The sequence below is a fragment of the Artemia sp. Qi Xiang Cuo genome, chromosome 3 (assembly GCF_049724085.1).
Source record: "Artemia sp. Qi Xiang Cuo chromosome 3, ASM4972408v1, whole genome shotgun sequence".
Taxonomy (NCBI): domain Eukaryota; kingdom Metazoa; phylum Arthropoda; class Branchiopoda; order Anostraca; family Artemiidae; genus Artemia; species Artemia sp. Qi Xiang Cuo.
Window position 1 is genome coordinate 38,370,692 of NC_142796.1, and position 20,179 is coordinate 38,390,870.

At 36.8% G+C, this 20,179-nt stretch overlaps 1 protein-coding gene across 2 annotated transcripts in view; it reads left to right on the top strand.

Annotated features, from left to right (window-relative positions):
• Positions 1–1,333: 1,333 nt before the first annotated feature.
• The window catches only part of LOC148954071 (uncharacterized), a 28,882-nt gene continuing 10,036 nt past the window's right edge, over positions 1,334–20,179 (top strand). Inside the window, exons 1-4 of one of the 2 annotated variants that reach the window (XM_089085811.1) lie at positions 1,334–1,461; positions 7,209–7,328; positions 8,784–8,986; positions 11,942–12,070. In XM_089085811.1, the coding sequence (XP_088941937.1) occupies positions 7,234–7,328; positions 8,784–8,986; positions 11,942–12,070 (427 nt within the window). In that variant the 5' untranslated portion in view covers positions 1,334–1,461; positions 7,209–7,233. Of the gene's footprint in view, positions 1,462–6,222; positions 6,245–7,208; positions 7,329–8,783; positions 8,987–11,941; positions 12,071–20,179 lie in introns of those variants that run through there. The other variant, XM_089085812.1, reaches the window with a different exon arrangement.

The following is a 20,179-nucleotide window of genomic DNA, read 5'->3' on the forward strand; positions in this document are numbered from 1 at the left end:
ATAAATAAATGAACCCAAAACGAACAGAAATTACAAAAAATAATCGAGTCAAACTCAAAACGAGCAGAAATTAGCATGAGTAGGGCTCAAAACCTCTATGCATTCCTAAGCCTAGAACATAATTTGCAATTTACTGAAATTTTTTTTAAATGTTTTTTATAACTTTAATAAATCAAATAATCATTAATAACATTTTAAGGAATAAATATTAGCATATGTATATTAAACTTTAAATGCACATTCATCTGTATTTTTTTCAGCAAAGTGCAAATTATGTTCTAGCCCTGGGAAGCTATCCTTCGCCACGTCGTTTTTAGGTGCGTAGCATGACACTACAGTTAGCTTTATATTTTTATCTGCAAATTGGGCTGTGATGATCCTTTCATTAATGGAATCCATTTTGTCAAAGCTTTCGAGGCTGTTTTTAAGAGCATTATGACCACACCCGCTACTTTCTTCTTTTCGAGTTCACTGTACAGGATAGTATATCCCATATCCAGGTTTTGTTTGCATGCTGCAGTCCAACAGACCTTAGAGAACGCTAGTATATCGAGGTCATAATTATGCATTTCTTTTATAACCTGATATGTTTTTGATAGCTGGGCCAAGGTTCTGACATTTAAGAAACCAAGTTTCACGGGGCAGTTTGCTTTAAAAAATCATGTCTGTAGCGTTCCAAGGTCGTCAATTCTGGGTAATCCGTGGATGGTAATCTGTGGATGTTTCTATAGATTACATTTTTTCCAGGAGCAGGCTGGTAGACCACTGCCAAACCCTTCTTCCTTATCCATGCTTGGGACTGGCTGTAATTACTTACAGCCTTACAGGTAGAGTTGAATTCAACTTTTAAACCAATCTTTGGCTTTTGATAGAAATATTTTGTACTGCAACGCTATTGTATTTTCTGTTGCTAAGGACTGGGGTCCCTATGAAGTTGCAGCTATTCAGTTGTTACTAGTGGACCATATGCACTGCTATGACGCATGCAAAAGGAGAAATTCATTCTAAAGCTAATTAGAGAACTGATTACATATTCCCCATGTGTGTTGTGGTATCACCAATAACTGACTATACAAGTATAGTGAATGATGAATAAATTATTATTTTCATTGTTAGTACATCATTGAATTAATTAGAAGAAATCTTCTTCCATTTATTGTTGATAAGTCACTCCCTCTCCCTTTCAGCAGAAACTTACTAATTTTAGATTACCTAAAACCAAATATGAGGCGGATTATGTCATTTCAGGATGTCTAAGAATTTTGCAGCTGTGTCTTTGCAGAGGCACCATATTTTTGGTTCTTATTTGTCTGTGGCTTCTTCCAAAAGTTTGGACGTTCAGAGAGACATCTTAAAATATCAAATATGGTTCCAAGATTCATCGTACATCGTATTTATCAATCATTAGAAATCCATATCCCAAAGTTTTGGCCAACAATCTCCATTTTTATATACTTAAAGGTAAATTGTCTCATAAAATTATTGATTGGCAATATGCTCATTCAAAAGACTTTGTGTGGCTAGCCTGTGTGATGCTAGTTTATATAAATCGTTTTTGTTTTTTGAGGGGGATGTAGAATTTCACTAGCCTAATTATGCACTTTGTAATCTAGTTTGGTGTGAAAGACTGTGCTAAATCAGAGGTGTTTAATAATATATTTATTATGCTACAAGACATTTAGGCATAACCTAAGCTAGATAATTTTGGCTTGCCTAGGCTAGGCTAATTTGTTAGCTTAAAATGGGCATAGCCTAAGCCCTAGACTACCACTTGGTGTGGAGTATGTTTTAACACTATCCAAATACAGCAATTGCTAAAGTAATACCTCCAGTAGACAAGGTAGCCTAAATATGACAAGATTCCATTGCTGACATAGGGACAAGGTGATCTCACTAGAGTAGCTTATAGCCTACTTTATGTTTTTCTCCCACTTCTTCTAAATATTTGGTAAAAGTCTACTTTAGCTACTTTTGGCTATCTTGGGAAGGGGTTAGGTTAGGAAAATGAGACTTTCAGGGATGGGTCTACAGGTTAAAGTATGTCCCAGGAAGGTATTTTGAAGTACCTACCTCCACTCCTTCTCCCTCTAGAGGGTCATGAAATTTGCCTACATGACAGGTCTATACCCATTGAAATTTTGACAAAACAACATTTTACCTTAATTTTCAGTTATCAGTTTCTATTTCTCTGGCTTTAGCTCTGAAAAGGCAATTTCAGTTATTTGAGCAGAATTTTAAGACATATAAATAGTTTATTTTCAAAATTTAGGAAATGTATTTGCATATCTTTAAAACCTTATAAATTGGGATTGAGCCAAGTTGTGAAGCTGAAAACAATTTTGTTGTGCTTCATTTAAGCAGAAGATCTATTTTGCAAGGTGTCATTTCTAAGCCTATAACTCACATATTTTTAAAGGTCAGGAACCTCTAGAGAGAGGAGTGGAGGTGGGTACTTCAAAATATCTTCCCAGGACATACTTTAGCCTGTAGACCCATCCCTGAAAGTTTCATTTTCTTAACCTAACCCCTTTCCAAGATAGACCCTCCAGTAAATTTTTACCAAATCATATTATTGAGTTACAAATAAAGTGAATATACCACTCAGTGCCTTTTTTTATGCTCTTTATGAATATAATAATCATTTTTGTCAGAAATGAAGGTAAATGTTTACCAAATCATATTATTGAGTTACAACTAAAGTGAATATACCACTCAATGCCTTTTTTTATGCTCCTTATGAATATAATAGGCCTGATCATTTTTGTTGGAAATGAATTTTAGCCCCCACCCCTATATATGCCAATTCAGGGTATATATTTGCAAAGTAGGGGGATGGGGGTAAATTTTATTTATGATGTATATGAGAGTTAAGTTTAAACTCTCCCTCACCCCCCGAATGTGCAAATATATACCCTGAATTGGTATATATAGGGGTGGGGGCTAAAATTCATTTCTGACAAAATGATTATTATATTTATAAAGAGCATAAAAAAGGGCATTGAATGGTATATTCACTTTAAACAGAAAAAAGTCTGCTGGACTTAAATCAGGGCTATATGCATGGGCATAGGGAGGGGGGCAGCTGTCCCCCCCTAGACCTTCAAATTTACATTAGATATGGCTGAAAAAGCAGTTGATGAAAGGCCCTCCATCACACTATCAACTGCCCCCCCTAGACAATATGTTACCTATGCCCATGGCTATACGGAGGCTGTGGTAAAGTTGAAACCCTTATCTAGGCCAGGCACAACATCACATGGAAGATGGTGTGGCTCAAAGCATTGTTGTGGTGGAGCTTCCATTGATCACCAATCTCTGGTTGTCTCCTCTTCTTGTTTCAGTGCAGGACATCTTTGTAGAAAGTAGTGTTGACAGTTTGTCCTTGAGGCACAAACTTGCTGTGTACCACCCCATGGCTGTCAAAAAATACAATCAACATGGTCTTCACCTTTCACTTTGCCTTCTTGGGGTGTGGAGACCCCTTTGTGTGCCACTCTGAACTCTAGCATTTGGTCTCAGGGTCATATTAGAAGACCCATGTTTTGTTGCCTGTTATTACGGCATCTAAAAAGTCTGCTTCACCTTCCAGAACCTTCACCATTTCATGGCACAGGTCATCTTGCTGTTGTTTCTGTTCATCACTCAGCACTTTTGGCACCAATTTTACATAAACTTTTCTCATGTTGAGATTCTTGGTTACAGTGTTGTGTACTGTCAACTTGCACATGTTGAGTTCTTCTGCTATGAATTGCAGAGTCAACTGATGGTTGGAGTCCAAGAGTCCTTTATCTTTTGACATATTTTCATCTGATGAACTTGTTGAAGGGCATCCAGATCAATCTTTGTCCTGCTGTCTCCCGCCTGTCTTTGAAGCCCTTGTGCCAACAAAAAACCTGGGCTTTTGACATGGCATGGTCTCCATAGGCCTGCTCAATCAACACAAGAGTCTCTGAAGCAGTTTTGCCCAAGAGATATATGGTATATTTGCCATTTTGATGATGTTGCTGTCATCCAGAAGGCCATAACCAACTCTTTAAAAGGCATTTTGGAAGCTGACTTTGAGGGAGCCTATGAATCATGGAAATTGTACTGGCAGCAGTGCATTGATGCCCAAGGGAACTATTCTGAAGAATTTTGAGGTGTTATTAAAATTGGATGAATAAATTCCTGCTTATAGAGTAAGTCTAATTACTTTTTGGATGCACCTTGTATTACCAACATTAAACTCTTTCTCTAGAAATTCTCATATGAAATGTGCATTATCTGCCTGAGGTTGTGTGCTATGTGCAATGGGGTTCAGGTGTCTGTTATATATATTTTGTTCTTGCCTGACAATTTTGCAAACATTGGCTTCCAATTTCTCAGAAACAACACAACCTGCTATGTCCACATAGCAGGTTGTTTTGACACTCTCCTTGAGATCTTGAATTTTGGTTTTCAGGAAGTCTGAGGATGTACTCATGTCTGGCCTGAGTGAGCCAAACATGTCTTATATTTCCTCTTGGTGCTCATTCAATGCAGCCTTTTGGATATCTTGGACACTTTGTTTCGCACTACTGGCCTTACACATGGGGCACACCCAGACACTTCCCAATCTATGATTCATTTTATTGAATATGTCATATTCCACATCTGAGTTCAAGAGGCACTTTGTGCAAAGCCATTCATCACATTGATTGTGCTGAATGGCTCTCAAAGTTCTATCCAATGCAATGTTGATTTTCTGGGGTTCTTTGGTGGCATCATGTGACTATGGCAATGTTGTCAGCAAGAAACTTGAACAATCCAAGGCAGGTGTTTTGATCACATGCCAAAAGGTCAGGAGACTAAAACTGGGTGTGTTTTATCCAGAGAAGTTCTCCTCAGTAACTACTGGCTTTAAAATTTTTGTGGTAGATTGAACCTGTGGGAAGTGCAATACTCAAATCACCTTTCCCCAACAGATTAAGGATTAAAATCCTGCCAGTGCCAACATGACTCTTGATTGTTTGTTATTGCTCTCTTTTGCACAGGCTATCTCTGAAAATAACCTGTCCTAAAACTATTACTGATGATTTAAGCATTCTAGATGAAAATTACCTTAAATGGCACTTGCAAGCAATAGGATGATCCTGTATTCACCTAAGAATGTGTGCTGACTGATCAGGTGAGTCCCAAAGTAATTGCCAGGGCTTGTTGCCCAATCAGAGAGTTTGTTTAGGTCAGCTTGTAATAAGGCTTGCTCTTTGGTTGTTTTTGCAGGCCTGATGATTTTCAAATCATCAGCATACAGGTTCATTTTATTTTTGACAGCTTGTGGGGGCATTGTTGGTATAGATGTTGACTAATGTTGGACCAAGGATTGTTCCCTGTGGGACTCAACTTTCCACTTCAGTACTATCTGAGGAAAATACCTGACAGTTTTCTCCATGCACCTTTATGCTCTGCCTTCTATCTTTCAGGAATGCCATCACCCACTCAACAACCTCCTGGCTTACCCCAATTACAAGTAATTTTGTCTGTAGTTGACAATGACATGCTTTGTCAAATGTTTTGGCAAAATCTAGAAAATGAGGTCTACTGGGTTTCCTTTATCTAGGAGCTCTGTGACAAAATTGTGTGTCTATCAGATTTGTATCAATGGATTATCCTGATCTAAATCTGTGCTGGTGTCTGGTGTTGGAGGTGAGGTGTCTGACAATGGCAGTATTTACTATTCTTTCCAGCATTTTTCCAAGAACAGATGTAATGCTAATAGGGTGGTAATTTGATGGGTCTAATTGACTGCCACCTTTATGGATAGGGGCAATATTAGCTTTCTGCCAGTCCTGAGGCTTTGTATCCAGGAATTTTTGGAAAAGTGCTGAGAGATGCAAGGCCAATTCTGCATGAACTTTCTTTAGTTTCCAAGGGTGTATTCTGTCAGGCCCTACAGATTTAATCTGGTTAAGATTTTTCAGTCTAGCCTCAATGTTGTCTTTACTGACAGTAATTGGTGACATTGCTTTACCAACTGTATACTTAGTTTGATTGGGAAGTAGATCTCTATCTGGGGTAGTGAAGACTTTTAGAAACAGATAGTTCAGTGTCTCTGGTATTTGTTTAGGACTAGTAATAGATGCTTCATCAACAGAAAAGTTTTTGCGAAAGCTATCAAGCCTTATTACAGAGTTGCTTAAATCTATCATAATTTACCTGTGTTGGCATATCTTTATATATCTTCCACTCCTTTTTCTTTTTTCAGATTGCCAGTTTAATATCACAGGTGAGAAAAGGAAGAGTTCTTGGCTTATGGATCCATGTAATTGTTGTATGCTTGTCCCAAGGTGATACAAGAATCTCTTTCATTTTAATCCATGACTCAGGAGCACCTGCATTCTCAATGAATGGCCAATCTTGTCTTGATAATTCTTGCTGAACTTGGTTGTAATTTGTATACACATGTCTTACATGCTGATTTTTCTTTGGAAACAACCTAAGCCAGCAAGCAATTGTAATATGATCACTCACTCCAAAGGGTGGTTCAGGCTTGATGTTAACAATTGTCTTTGGGTCTCTTACTAATACAAGGTCAAGAACTATCAGGGTTTGCCCATCTCAATACCTAGTTGAAAAATCAACTGTCTGGTACAATGAATGATCTTGTAGGCATGAAAGAAATTTGTTAATATAACCAACTTTTTCTTGTAAGGCATAACCCTCTGTCCATTGCACTTGCAGTAGATTAGAATCTCCTGTTATGATTACGTTTTCATTAGTAATCCTCATAACCTGGTCAACAGAGCTGGTAAGTGTTAGGAATTATCTAGGTTTTATATTTAAATGTACACCTAAGAGTTCTTTCATGGAAGAAAGGCGTCTTGAGGCCATAGTTTTGTAGGAAGGTGGGTTCTTTTAAATTTTTGTAAAAAAAAAAACTCCCCCTGTGTATGTGTTTTTATTTATGACAGCAAAACAAATATTTTGCCATGTGTGTTTGAAACTGCTCCAAGATTCTCCCTGATGAAAGATAAAATAATACAAAATTTTAATAAATGTTTAATTTCAGATGTATGACCCATTGCTTAATAGGAAGTAAGAAGTCCCTAAGTGTTTTGAATGTAAAAAAAAGTGTATTTTTTATTAGTTTTTTATTAGACACTTAATGATGTTTATGGTTAATGTGAAAGATACTACTTATCTCCATAGTTGTTTGGCTATTAAATCCTAAAAATTTGTAAATTTGACAGTTTACTGAGGTGGTGAAGTAGCAAAATGAGAAGCCCAAGTCGAGATTATGACAGAGAGAGAAGTGGCCGGAGCCGAAGTGGAGATAGAGACAGTTCTAGATGGAACAGGAGCAACAGAAGGTAAGAGGAGGAAAGAGTCGTTTTGCTGTATATTCTGTAAACTGGCATCAAATCTATTCATTTTCATATGCATAAGTTAATCAAATGAGATTAACTACAATTAGTTTATTAAGGAAGTTGGTCCTGATTTTAGATCAAGTATGTTTGTAGGTTTTTAAGATGCTATTTAAATTCTTTTTTTGTTTTAAAATTCAAACTTTTTTACACTAAAAGATGCAAATTGAAGTATAAAAATCAGACAAAAAAACTGAAAATGATTTGGTATGGTTTTTGTTTCATGATAAGAACTGGTGAGATGGAGAGACAGCCTATCAACATAAATATGGGTGCCAATAAGCCTGACTCTTAGGGGGGATAAGAGGTATTTTAGGCCATCAATATTCTTGAGAGACCTTTTGAATCAATCGTGGGGATGGGGGAGGGGTAAATTACAAAATAAAAGAGCAGTCCAAAGGATCCTCTTGATCATTTTGCCTGCAAGTACAGTCAGCTAAACCTTAAAATAAGAAAAATTGATGACTCCTTAGAGGGTTACTAATGATGAAACCTTCAATCTTAAGTGTATTGGGATATACTTTTCCCTTTACTTAAAACACTAGTTTGAGGGTTGGGGCCATACCCCTCTAATGCGCGTTTTAAGTTTCAATTGCTATTTACTTGCACAGTGATCATTTTTCTCATTGTGTGTGCATTTTTTTTTAATCGGAATTTAAGAGACATTTATTTGAATGTGGGCGTAAGTTCCTAATAAGACATTTATTTTGATTATACATAGTTCTTTATACTCTAAGTGAGGGAGTTCAAGCATGGAGAGGGGCTTCAAAAATAATTCTACTTCAAAAACGTGCTACTGAAAATAATTCTTGTAACTTGTCAGAAGAAAGTAGCTAAAAAAAAAATATGCAGGGTATGTATGCAAACAAGGGGGTAGGAAAGAGGAAACCACTCTTACCAAGACTCCATTGAGGACATGTTGATTTGAAAAAAAGTTTTCGAAAAAACTAACAAAAGGCAAAATCTATCTATAGAGAAGGCCCCTAGATGTGTTTTTCAATTACCACATTCCTGCCCTTTGAGAAATCCCCTGATCTCTCCTAACTTTTATAGATCTGTGTAAAATCAAGTTCCCAAATCTGAAATCAAGTTATATTATCATAAGTTCTTCATCCATAATCATAGGGATAACAATGACCAATCTAAGACTTTCAGGGTTATGCCATTGATGTCATCAGTTGAAGTCCTGTGGGATTTGTGGTAAGAAAATGCGGTAAAGACCCTCTCTTTTGTCTGTCTGTAGGGACTATTGGACTTGTTACTGAAATACCTTTCTATTGAAGTATATTTCTATGCTCAAATAATTTCCCTAAAAATAAGATTGATACCTCGAATTGGCCGTTTTTGAGTATTCAGTTTCTCAATTGTTTGTTTAAATTGAAATTTGATTATTTTTTGAAGTGATGGCCCAAGTGTTTGCTACAGATGCAATCGAAGTGGTCATTTTGCTCGAGAATGTCCTGAAAATGGGGATTCAGGCAGAAGGTATGGCGGAAGAAGTGACAGAGATAGACCGTATGGGAGAAATGATAGAGATAGACCATATGGAAGAAGTGACAGAGACAGACCTTTTGGAAGAGGAAATGGAGGCGGAAGATCTTCAGGTACAAATTTGTAGACATAAGCTCAGTTTGAGTCCAGTTCACATGTGGGCTTAGCTGGACATCAGTGTCCAGTCATAATCTTTATCAACCAATCATTACTTTGCGTCCACTTTTATAAGTAGGCCTAGTTATACAAGGTCATGATGGCTAGAAATTGATGTCTCACTAAGCACACCTTTAACTAACTAACCTATAAAATATAAAACTCAACTATAAGCTATTCATTTCCCGAGTCCCTTTTATGCTTTGAGTAACCACCATCTTTATTTGCTTGAATATTTAATATTTTTTTTTCTAATAGTAATATATTATTTATTAAGTATAATCCTGAATATTTTCATTTTCGAAAACTGTATGCTGTATTATATATAATGGGACTTGTAAATGGTATTTTTTGTCTTCTTGGAATTTCGCATTATCGTTTCATACATTCTTTTTGTAGCCAATGTATCAGAATACAATTGCAGCTGCCCTCTTGCCTACAAATTCAGTGGACACTGTCAGTCATGAGTCAACCTAAGAATCTTGGTTGCCCTGCTGCGATTTTACTGGGCTATCCCAATAGGCAAAACTCAAGTGTTGGAAAATATCTCAGTCCCCTATTTTGCCTACAAGTCCAGTTGACATTGTCTGTCATGAGTCAACCCAAAAATTTCGGTCAGATCCATTACAATTCCAGTGGGCTTCCCCATCAGGCAAAGCCCATATAATATGAACAATCTCAGTTGCCAACTTGTCTGCATGTCCTGTGGATACGGTCAGTCAATAAAGACCAAATGTATTGTGTATTGATGAAATCCAATTCTATAGAATTGAAGTTAATTCTAAATATTCCTTTTAGCATAGATTGTCATTTCCTTACATCATTTATTTTGAAGGATTGTTGTTTATTTAAACTATAAATTAGAATTGGTGGAAAGGCTTGCTGTGAATTTTTCTCTAATTTTCTTATCTATTAATTCAGGAGATGCCTCTGTCTCAGAAGAAATAAATTAGGTGTGTTCAGGAAATGAAAAATATGGATTCTCTATCTAGTTTATTTGCATTGACTTGGTAGCTTTTGCAATAAGCAAAATCTCATCAGCAGGCTTTAGACAGTATAGGCATTGCTTCTGCATGCTGACTTTGGAGTTTTAGCAGGATTGGCACAGGACAAGGGATCAGAAGCATAGATCATACTTTCATTCAAGATATTTTAATATCTACGTATTGAATGACTTCTACCAGAGATCAGCCAGTGGGATGGTATAGGGGACTGCCCAATAGTAAGATCAACAGTATCCAAACCGAACTGCTGGAAACTGAGCAGCCAGAATCATAGTTTTATGAATCACCTAAATTAGGTGGTGCACTGAAAATGGGACTTATGAGCCCAATAGATCCCCTCTTGTTTGATCCTTTGTGTCTACTTTTTATTATAAGAATCTTGCCAATTTTTTCAAATTACTATTTGATGGCTCTGTATTGAATAAATGGATAGTTTTATTTTTAGACTATTTATTGTGACGTCTTGATTGTTATTTCAGGCGTTGTTTTAAATCTAACTATTACTAGGCAGTCTTAGTAAAGTTGTTACCAAAGTGAAGAAAAACTAAGTGAAAAAGACTAAATTCTAAAAAAAAAATATTTGCCATCTAGGGTTGCTTTTCAGCACTAAATCTTAATAAAAACAATATAGGTACAATAGTCGAGAATATCAAAGTCGTTATAGTTGAAACAGTTGATCATTCTCATTTAAAGAAAAAGGCTAGAAAACCTGTGCCTTTGGATTTACAAAGGTAGTCTAGGTCCAACTTTTCGGTAAGTGACGGCAAAAAAAAACGTACAATACATAACTGATAATCAAAATTCCTGTCCTGCAGAAATAAGGTAAAAAAATTTAAACAGAAGCTCTAGAAGCAGCGTTATTTTTTTTTTAACATCCCTCAAATTTCTACCCTTTTCTCCTTTTATTTCCTCTTTGCTTAACTAATTCTCAGGGGTTGTGTTAGAATATAGGTAGGATTTGGTCAGAATTTAGATTTGCAACTGAAGAATTTTGCATTTATAATAATTATTGTAACTTTTTCGCTTGTTGTGCATAAAAGACTCCCATGAATATGAGTGAAAAACTGTCTCATATCAAGGGGAGGTGTCTCTCCCAAAAATATCATGGTCTTAACTACCTTGTCTGTAGTTCCACATTATGTGTGGTATTATGAAAGTTTTTATTGGGATTTTGCTGTTTAAATGATAAGCATGCAAATGTACCTTCCAATTGAAGCAAGCAGAGGAAGGTAAAAAAAAGGCTGCCAAAGCCTCCTCGTGTATATGTGTGAATCATTGTTTTCGAATGGGGATTTTCCAAGTGCGTTGTTCCAAAATGCTGATTATGATTGTATACTTCTTATTTGGATGAGCATGCAATAAATTTAATTATCATGTGTTGTTTTTTTTTTTTTTTTTCTTCTTTTTTCAAGCAACTAAAAAGAACAAAAGTTTCTTTTGTGACAACATTTATTGTACAAGTTAGCTCTCTGTTTCTCGGAGGTTAATAACCTGGATCTTATGGAGGGAAAATGTTGTGAGTAACTATCAGTAGGCTGGCTGCAGATTTTAGAGACAAGATTTCGTAGTTAACTGAAAATAAGGTTTCAGCAGAAGCAGCAGTTCTTGTTCAAGGACATAAATGAGAAAAGACCAGGCTCTTCAATGTTTAGTTAAATAATGTTGCTTCAACTAGCATATAGTTGGTAAAGCTAGTCTTAAAACAACAGGTACTAGGGAATTCTTTGGCTTACTCTTGGCTACATTCCCCAACTTTAAATGAAGTAAATATGCCCATGTAAATGCGACCATTTCATAAAAATCAGCTAGTGGTTTCGAAAAATGCTTTAGTCTTGGGCATGACAAATTTAGGAAGGAAATTCTTAAAATTCCTATATATTCAGTACGTTAATTGTTTTCTTTACTTAGATGTTAAGTGTTACAAATGTAATCGTTTTGGGCACTTCGCAAAGGATTGTGAATCCTTGGAAGATGTTTGTTATAGATGTAGTCAGCCTGGACATATTGCCAGAGAATGTGATAAACCCAGTGATCAAGGTAAGACGCAGTCTCTGTAATGCGATGCTAACATTGAATTAGGGCTTAAAAAAAAGCAGTTAAATATCTGATATCAGGTGTGTGTACAGTTATTTTTTTGGGGGGGGGGGGATACAAGAATCAGTCTTATTTGGTTCTTTTGAAGAAGAAGTGCCCAAAAATTAGGGAAATTTAGGATTTCGAACAGGGCTAAGCTAAGCCCAAGCATAAGTGAATAACCACTATTCTAATGGGAACGTCGTTGCTTCTGGGCCGCAGGCTTGTCGAGGGCATTAGAAAGTTCAAAAGCCTCTGAGATGGTAGAAAAGACTCCTTTGTTCGTGTAGTAGTAAACAACAGCTTTTGACGGGCATTCTGGTTTCATACTCTGTGAAATAGATTTTGCCAAGGTTTGTTCTGACTCAAAGGTCAGCTCGTTGACTGATAGTACAAGAAAGTCCTTCAGCTTGGGTCTAAACCTTAGATTGCCAACGTGTTTTCTCCAAACTTTGTCCCAGCTCCTAAGTTACTCGGTCGACTACAAAGCGAGCCACACAGGTGCTCTACCCAAGTCCGTTCTTTTAAACAACATTGTAGATTGTTTTTGAATGGGACAAAAGCTGCCTCTAATTTTTTAAAGATGAGCACTTCCAAATGTCTCCTCGAAGATTTAGCATTACTGCCACTAAACCAAACAATAAAACTAAGTTGCTCTCTCTTAGACTGGTCTCTGCTTCGTCTGTGCATATTTCCAAATTTTCTCAATTGAGCATCTTGTTTGTTCACACAAGAGGTCAGCCAGCCTGCTAATAAGACTATTTTGGTAGTTAGTACTCAAATGACTTTCATAACGACGTCTTAGTTTCTCTTGAAGATCTGGATTTTCTTCTGTCAGCACTTTAGCAATTTTTGTAAAACTACCTTGACTATGAGAGACTCTGTTCATTATGGTCTCAAAATGAGAGTCCTTGGCATGGTAGAGCAAATGCCACTTTCATTGATGTGGTTAAGCGATTTTCCGCTACGGCTTCCTTTTGATTTGAGTAGAGTTGTAGCCATTGATTCAGATGCTTTGTAATTAATCCAGTCGTGGTTTGCTTTGATATGAGCTTCTCAAGTTTCGTCTTTCAATCTCTTCAAATAACTCTTTTCAGTTTTTTTTTCTTTTGTTCAGACATTACATTATCAGAAGTAGTACCGTGATTTTCTGTAATAGAAAGTTGTCGATAGCAAAGACATATAGCGTAATCTTCTTTAATATAATATTCCAGCCATGTTCTCTTCTCATAAACCATCTTGGCTATTTTTTTGGGGGTATTTATTCCACTTCGGCTGGTTGGGTGCCTCTCTTTTGTGATGGCAGACTTCACAGGGTATACTTCCACTCAGAGATGTGCAATTAAAGTTTGTTTGAATTGGTCAATTGACCAATTAAACTACCCCATTTTCAAGCAGCTACGATTAAATCAGTAGCTACCATACGTTTCTCAATCAGTTACCATTCGATTACGAAATTTTTCTACTGTGTTAAGAAGAACAGTGCTTATTCTAAAAATTCTATTTCAAGCATAAAAGTTTTAACAATTTGATAGCTGTCAATATTATCTATTGCTGATTCAAAGTCTTGCCTGCTGTGCTGAACACCGGCCAACGAGGCAAAGACGCTTAAGAGGTCCCTTGCTCGCAAAGCTAGAAGAAGATATTTCTTCTCCTGTTCTTGCCAAATTTTGATTTTTTCTTTTTCTTTTAACGCTAAGTGTTTGACTTTTGTTTAAATTGGCCAATTAATTACAAGAAACGAGACGATTTTCATTCTATATGATTTATTTTAAATCTAAGAAAATCTATTACAATTCGATTCCAATTTAATTGAAAAGTGAGATTTGCTTGCAATATGACGATTATTTGATTAACCAGGCATATCCCTGTCCTAGGAAAATAACTATGCTTTTGCTTTTAAAACATTTAGCGAGGCCGATAGCTCTGAGATGGTCAACGGCCTTATTTGCAGCTTCTTTTTTTTTAATTATCCTTGTTTAAACCAAGCTGATGAACTGAAATTTCGAAGCGGTAAGACAAATATGTTAGGTTTCTTCCGTTTAACTTTTAGTGGTATTTGCTAAATTAGAAGCAATGATATTCCAAATAAGAAACTTTGTTATTCCAAATAACAACTCGATACAAGTCGGAAAATTGTTGCATAAAGTGCACAGATAAGAAGCGAAGGCCCTGCAAGTAAAGCCAATTTAGCTTTGAAAAGTAGGATTTTGTGGTGAAGTAACAATTTTTTCACATTGTTATACTTTTTATTTTCCTCAATAGGCACAAGAAAACTATTAACAAAAGAAAATAAATTCTGTAGCTCACATAACACAATAAGGGAACCAATTAATTTGACTGTTGTGCCAATTTAATTAAGTAAAAAAAAATGTGATTTAAATTTTAAGCTGTCGATGAAGCATATTTTAGTTGTGTTTCACCCTTTTTTCAGTATACCCAGAATCTATGGTAGTGACTCTTTCAAGAAGGAAATTATTTAATGTTCTTTTATTATCTTCAGCTCATCAAAACTTTTTTTGCCAAAACTGTGTCCAACAAATCAGGCCTGCAGTTTAGTCTCAGTCTACCCTCTCTTTTATGTAAGGAACAATATTAAAATGTAAAACGAACAGAAATAATTCCATATGTGAAGGGGTCTATCCCTTCCTCAACTCTTGTTCTTTGCGCTAAAGTCTTAAAGCTCTGAGAAAATTCTTCTTATTCAAATTCAACTACCCTTGTGTTTGATCAGTCTTACTTAAAGAATTGTAATAAAAAGTCAAGCTTTAACGTAAAGAACGAGGATTGGGGCAGTCCCCCTCATATATAAAATAGTTTTTGTTCATTGTAAATGCTAATGTTGCTCCTTACTTTCAGTTGAAGAAACTTGTTTTTCTCTAATTTAATTTCTTTCTGTTTTTTAAATCATACCAGGAAATCCTCTTCCATTCCCCACCCTCTCTCGTGTAAAATCTCCTTTTTGAAGCTTTTCTCCCTGTTAAAAAAACCCTCCCCGTGGAGAATCCCCCCTCCCGCAGAAAATTTCGTATATTCCTCAATAACAAATACAGTATATGTATAGTGGGTAAATTGCATAACTTAAAGCCCTTTCCCCGGGACTCTGGAGACAGGCCATATCCCAAAGCATAGTTATTAAACCATTCAACAATGTTGGATCAAATGGCTATTTAAAAATTTCGATCAGATGTCTTTGGGAGGGAGGGACGTGGGAAGGTGGATACTTGTCCTCCAATCTTTTTGGTCACTTAAAAAGGGCATTAGAACTTTTGATTTCCATTCAAATGGGCCCTCTCCTGATCTTCTTGGACAATTGGTTCGATAAAATCATCCCTGGGAGAAAAAAGCAAAAAAAAAAACAACAACAAATTAACACGCATCCGTGATCTTTCTTCTGGCAAAAGCACAAAATTCCACATTTTTATAGATAGGAGCTTGAAACCTCTTCTATGGGGTTCTCTGATATGTCAAATCCGATGTTGTGATTCGCGAAATAAATAGAAAAAATAATAAATGTAATCAATTGAATTTTCGCAATTTTTAGGGACGATGGAGTTATTCCAGCCTTGTTTGTGTGCGTTTTGTCTGTTTGTAGGTTTTTTTTGGGGGGGGGGGTAGTTCATAATTTAGTATTTGCTTATTGAGTTTAAAGCTATGATTTACTATTAGTGAATTAAGTAGTATCCCAGTTTGAGACGGAAAATAATATTAGGAAAATTGTAACTAATAAATCTTGCAAGCCTCGCTGAGCTATCTATTTAATTTCTGAAATGACGAATTTAGTTTATATTGGGCAAAAACATGATCTAATTAATTAGAGCGTTTAAGTAAAAAAAAAAATATTCAATAGCATGGGCTGTTTTGTTTAATTTACTTGGCTTAGTCCAGGTGCTCGCTGGCTCGCCTGAAACTTGTCGGCGCTGGAACGCATGCCTAAGGGGCAAGCCTGGTACCTCTATTAAATCTTTAGAAAAGGGTTTGGTTTGGTAGAGGCATATTTACTACTTAGGAGGTTGGTATACCAACCCTGCTGGGACAAAACTCTTATTCAGTCAAGTTATCTCCCTTTCCATTATATGTTTCAACTAAGGAGTCATTCAGTTAGGTTAAAATGGTCAGACCATGTTTATGAAGAATGATAGATTGTCAAAAATTGTGCTTTTCGGGCAACTATCTTTGGCCAAACATAAAGCAGGTCACCGCTGAATGGGGCGGGAAGAAATCGCAAGGAAGAATTTAAAGGAAATCGGATCTTCATGGGGGGGGGGGGTAAATAGTTAAGCTTGGAATAGATTGAGGTAGAGGAGTGTGCGCAACTGTGTTGGCCTCAGGTGGCTTGGTACTGCAGTCAATTGTTAGTAGCAGTATTAGCCATTCTGTTTTAGACATTGGGCTAACTTATCACCATTGTGGCAGAGTAGTTGACGTAACAGTAATAATAAGTCTTTTAGAGGAGTCCGAAGTTTTAGTAAATCTTATCCAAAAATATAACCTACGTTGTATGTTCTATATTTTTGGGGTTGTTAATTTAGTTAAAATCAGCCCCAAACATTTTCAGGTTTGTTTTTAGATCTTGTCGATTTTATCTCTGTGTTCATTACATTATCAAGGTTTAACTAGGAGTTGATCAATTTAGACATGTGTCACTAAATCCCACTTTGCCTGAGGAGCTGACGAAATTATAATGGGACGCGTTTTATATGACTCTAGTTATACCCCGGGACCACGCCGATAAGGGAAGACCGGTGGAGGTGGGGAAAAACCACACCGGTGGCGTGCCGCCAAAATTCTTTTAGCGCCGACGCCGGTGAAATGTCGGCAGCGCGACGCTGGCGCGGTCATTGTTGACCGCAAACATTTATGTTTTGATAAGTCTTTCTCCAATCTCAGCTTTAATTTACAACAGATTTGTGCCTACTCACGAGTTAGAAACTGCGCGAGTCGCAGGCTGGACGCCGGTCTTTTTCATTATTCTTCAAGAGAAGTAAAAATCTGGTATAAACGAAATGGCTGTGGCATTTCAGAACCCTTGCATTGTAACAGCTATGTATTCCTTACAGAATTCATTATCAAAATTAGTAGTATTTTTTTCATCGAGCAACCATCACCATCGAGAAGAACTGTCACCACTTACATCACAGCTGGGTTCGTAGGAGAATCTTTCCCCTTCCTTTCAAACCATCAAACATCCAGAAGGGATTTGAAAGGTATAATCCCTTTCAATCCTGATTATTTTATAACGAAGATCTGTGCTTTTAAGTACAGACCAACCAAATATTTTTTTAGCCCATGAAGCTGGTGGCAAATTGCCAAGCTCATCAGAGGTTCTAACTCCAGCCCCATCCCTACCTGCACTACCATCCTATCACCCAAATGTTATCAGCAAGCCGTGTAATTTTGCAGCCACTATGAAATAGGATAGCCACATCAGAAAAAGTAAAACTACATCCCAACACCAAAAAGAAAACAAAAAAGCTTCAAGAAAGAAAGAAGGGCAGAACAAAAGTGCTCACTGATACATCAGTGAATGCCAAGATTGAAGCTGCCTTTGCTACAAGGGAGGCAAAGAAGAGGTGGGAAAGAAAAAATAAAGCAATAAAAGCAAGCGAAACAAAGAAGCAGGCTTTGAAGAGATTTGGTGAGAAGACAGCACTTTGGGTGAAAATGAAACTGAAAAGGTTCAGAGAGTGACTGTTGATGACAACTCAGGCAGTTCTCTTGAGTAAGATAATGAAAAGGAATGCGAACTTAGTTTTGATTTGGGTTGTTGTTGTTGGCAACTTTGTAAGTCATCTATGAGGGGCATTAGGGAGAAGGTACAACCTACTGCAGAGGTCAGTGTGACGACTATGAGTGGTGGGATAATTAATTTGTGTAAGTGGCTGGAACAGCCAGATCATATCTACTACATGAAAGAGGATCTGGTATTGGACAGATGTTTTGATTAAAATGTATCTTCCCTAAATAAGGACAGCAGGTTCTTAATCTTGGAACTGATGCAGATAGTCAGAGTTGGTTGACTACAATCTTATAGCCTAGCCTATTTAAATATGATTACTCTTTTTCACAAATCATGTCAGTGATTGAATCTGTCCATGATTTAGATTCTTCAATTTCATGATCCTTTGTCCTAGATTGGGCAGTAGCCTATTTTCTAAGATTAGACTCAAGCTAAAAAATTTGTAATTTACAATTAAGCCTCTTAATATTAACTGTCTGAGCATTTAAAATAGTTACCATTGTATATAGGTGAAATATTCAAACTAATGAAATACTTTTTAAAACTAATGAAAATTTAGACAGAGTAAGTAGGGAAAAATTAATTGTCGTCGATGTTAAATTTAGAATTTAACAGTCAGGAACTTGGGAATTTTCAGAACCTCCCTTTTCAAGCAACGCTGCTATGTCACTGAATAGTATTTATAAACACCTGCCTATGGCATGAACTCAAGAAATATTGATTCTTTGCTCTATCAAGGTGCCTTGAAATAGAGAGGTCCTTAAATCTCAAGTCCCTACCTGGAAAATGATTTAGTGTCTGTTCGAAAGGCAATTGTCTATTCAATGGATGCGCCAAAAGAACTAATGCTGAATAAAAACAAACCCTGGAAGCACAAAGAATTCATACAAGCTATTTGTGTGCGCACTTGTTTGTTTAATTGGAAAACCGCACTTGATTTCTAAGCAGGAAAATCGAAATCCTTAACCACACGAGAAAAGAAAAGCCCCAAAGTCAGCGGAACGCCGCCACCTCGGCCGGCGGCGTTACGACAATTCGGCGGCGGTCGACCAGGCCTCGTTTGTGGCGTTTGATGCATGCGCCGGTGGGGCGTCGGGGTCTAATTCTAGTGTTGTCTTACTATGACAAAGATTGTTCGGAGATATTTAATTAGAACTTCATATTATTTTCTAAGAGTAACAAAAGGATCGATTCAAGATGCTAGAGTATATAGGAGTGCTGTTATTGATGTTATAAACAAAGATTACCATCTGTTAGTGTCTAGGGTTAATCTATAGGTGAAATTTAGGAAGGGTAACTACCTTCCGGGAAGTTATGACGTCGGTAGACCCAAGGATGAAAATTTAAGGGAGACTTTCTAGGAACAGTTGAATATTAAACTAGAGAGTCTAAAATTTGACAACGTAGAAAATGGATGGAATAATTTTAGGAAAATACGAGTATTTTGTGAACTAGCAGGGGCTGTTAGGGAGAATAAAACAGAAACAAAACCAGAAATATTAGCGAAAATGCTTTTAAGTTTAGTAGAGAGGGGCAGGAGGTTGTACAAGAAATATTAAAGTAATAAACCATATGAAAATAAGAGGGATGTAAAGACAGTAAAGAAAGCATTGATTAAAGTAGAAGTCACGGATGAAATGGCTGAACATCTAGAAGATGCAGCCTGAGGGCATAATAGTTAAATATTGTATTAACGTGTTAAAAAATTGAGATGGAGCTTGTCGGAATTAAAGATAGGGATGGGACCACAATATATCATTAGGAAAGAACTAAAGAGAGATGGGCGAACATTTTGTGAAGATGCTAAAAATAGAATAGCCAAGGCCCAGGATGTTTTTACACAGTCGAAAAAGTTTTTTAAGAATAGGAAGATAAGTCTGCGAACCAAGATTATTGAAAAATACAGCGATGACAGTGGTCAAGTATGGTTCTGAAACGTTGGCGCTCCGAAAGACGGAGCTGGATTTATTAGATGTTTTCCAGAAAAATTATCTACGGATTGTTTTGGGTACCCGTCTAACTGACCGTATTTCAAACAGTAAACTGTACGGAAAATGTTGTTCTATCCCGCTTTTTTGGACTATACTGAGAGAAAGGTTGAGGTGGCTAGGACACGCTCTACAAATGAAGGATGGCAGGTTGCCTACTTCTCTGACAAAAAAGGGTCAAGCAAAAAGCAGATCGTCCTCGAATTGGGGGGGGGGGATGTATAAGGGAAATAGGAACTTCTTGGGAGGGTGTAAAGAGGGAGGCTTAAAATAGAATGGGATGGAGGAGGAGTTTACGTAGCTCAGGTGACTTAATGCTGCATTGATTTGCTGGTAGTTTAAAAG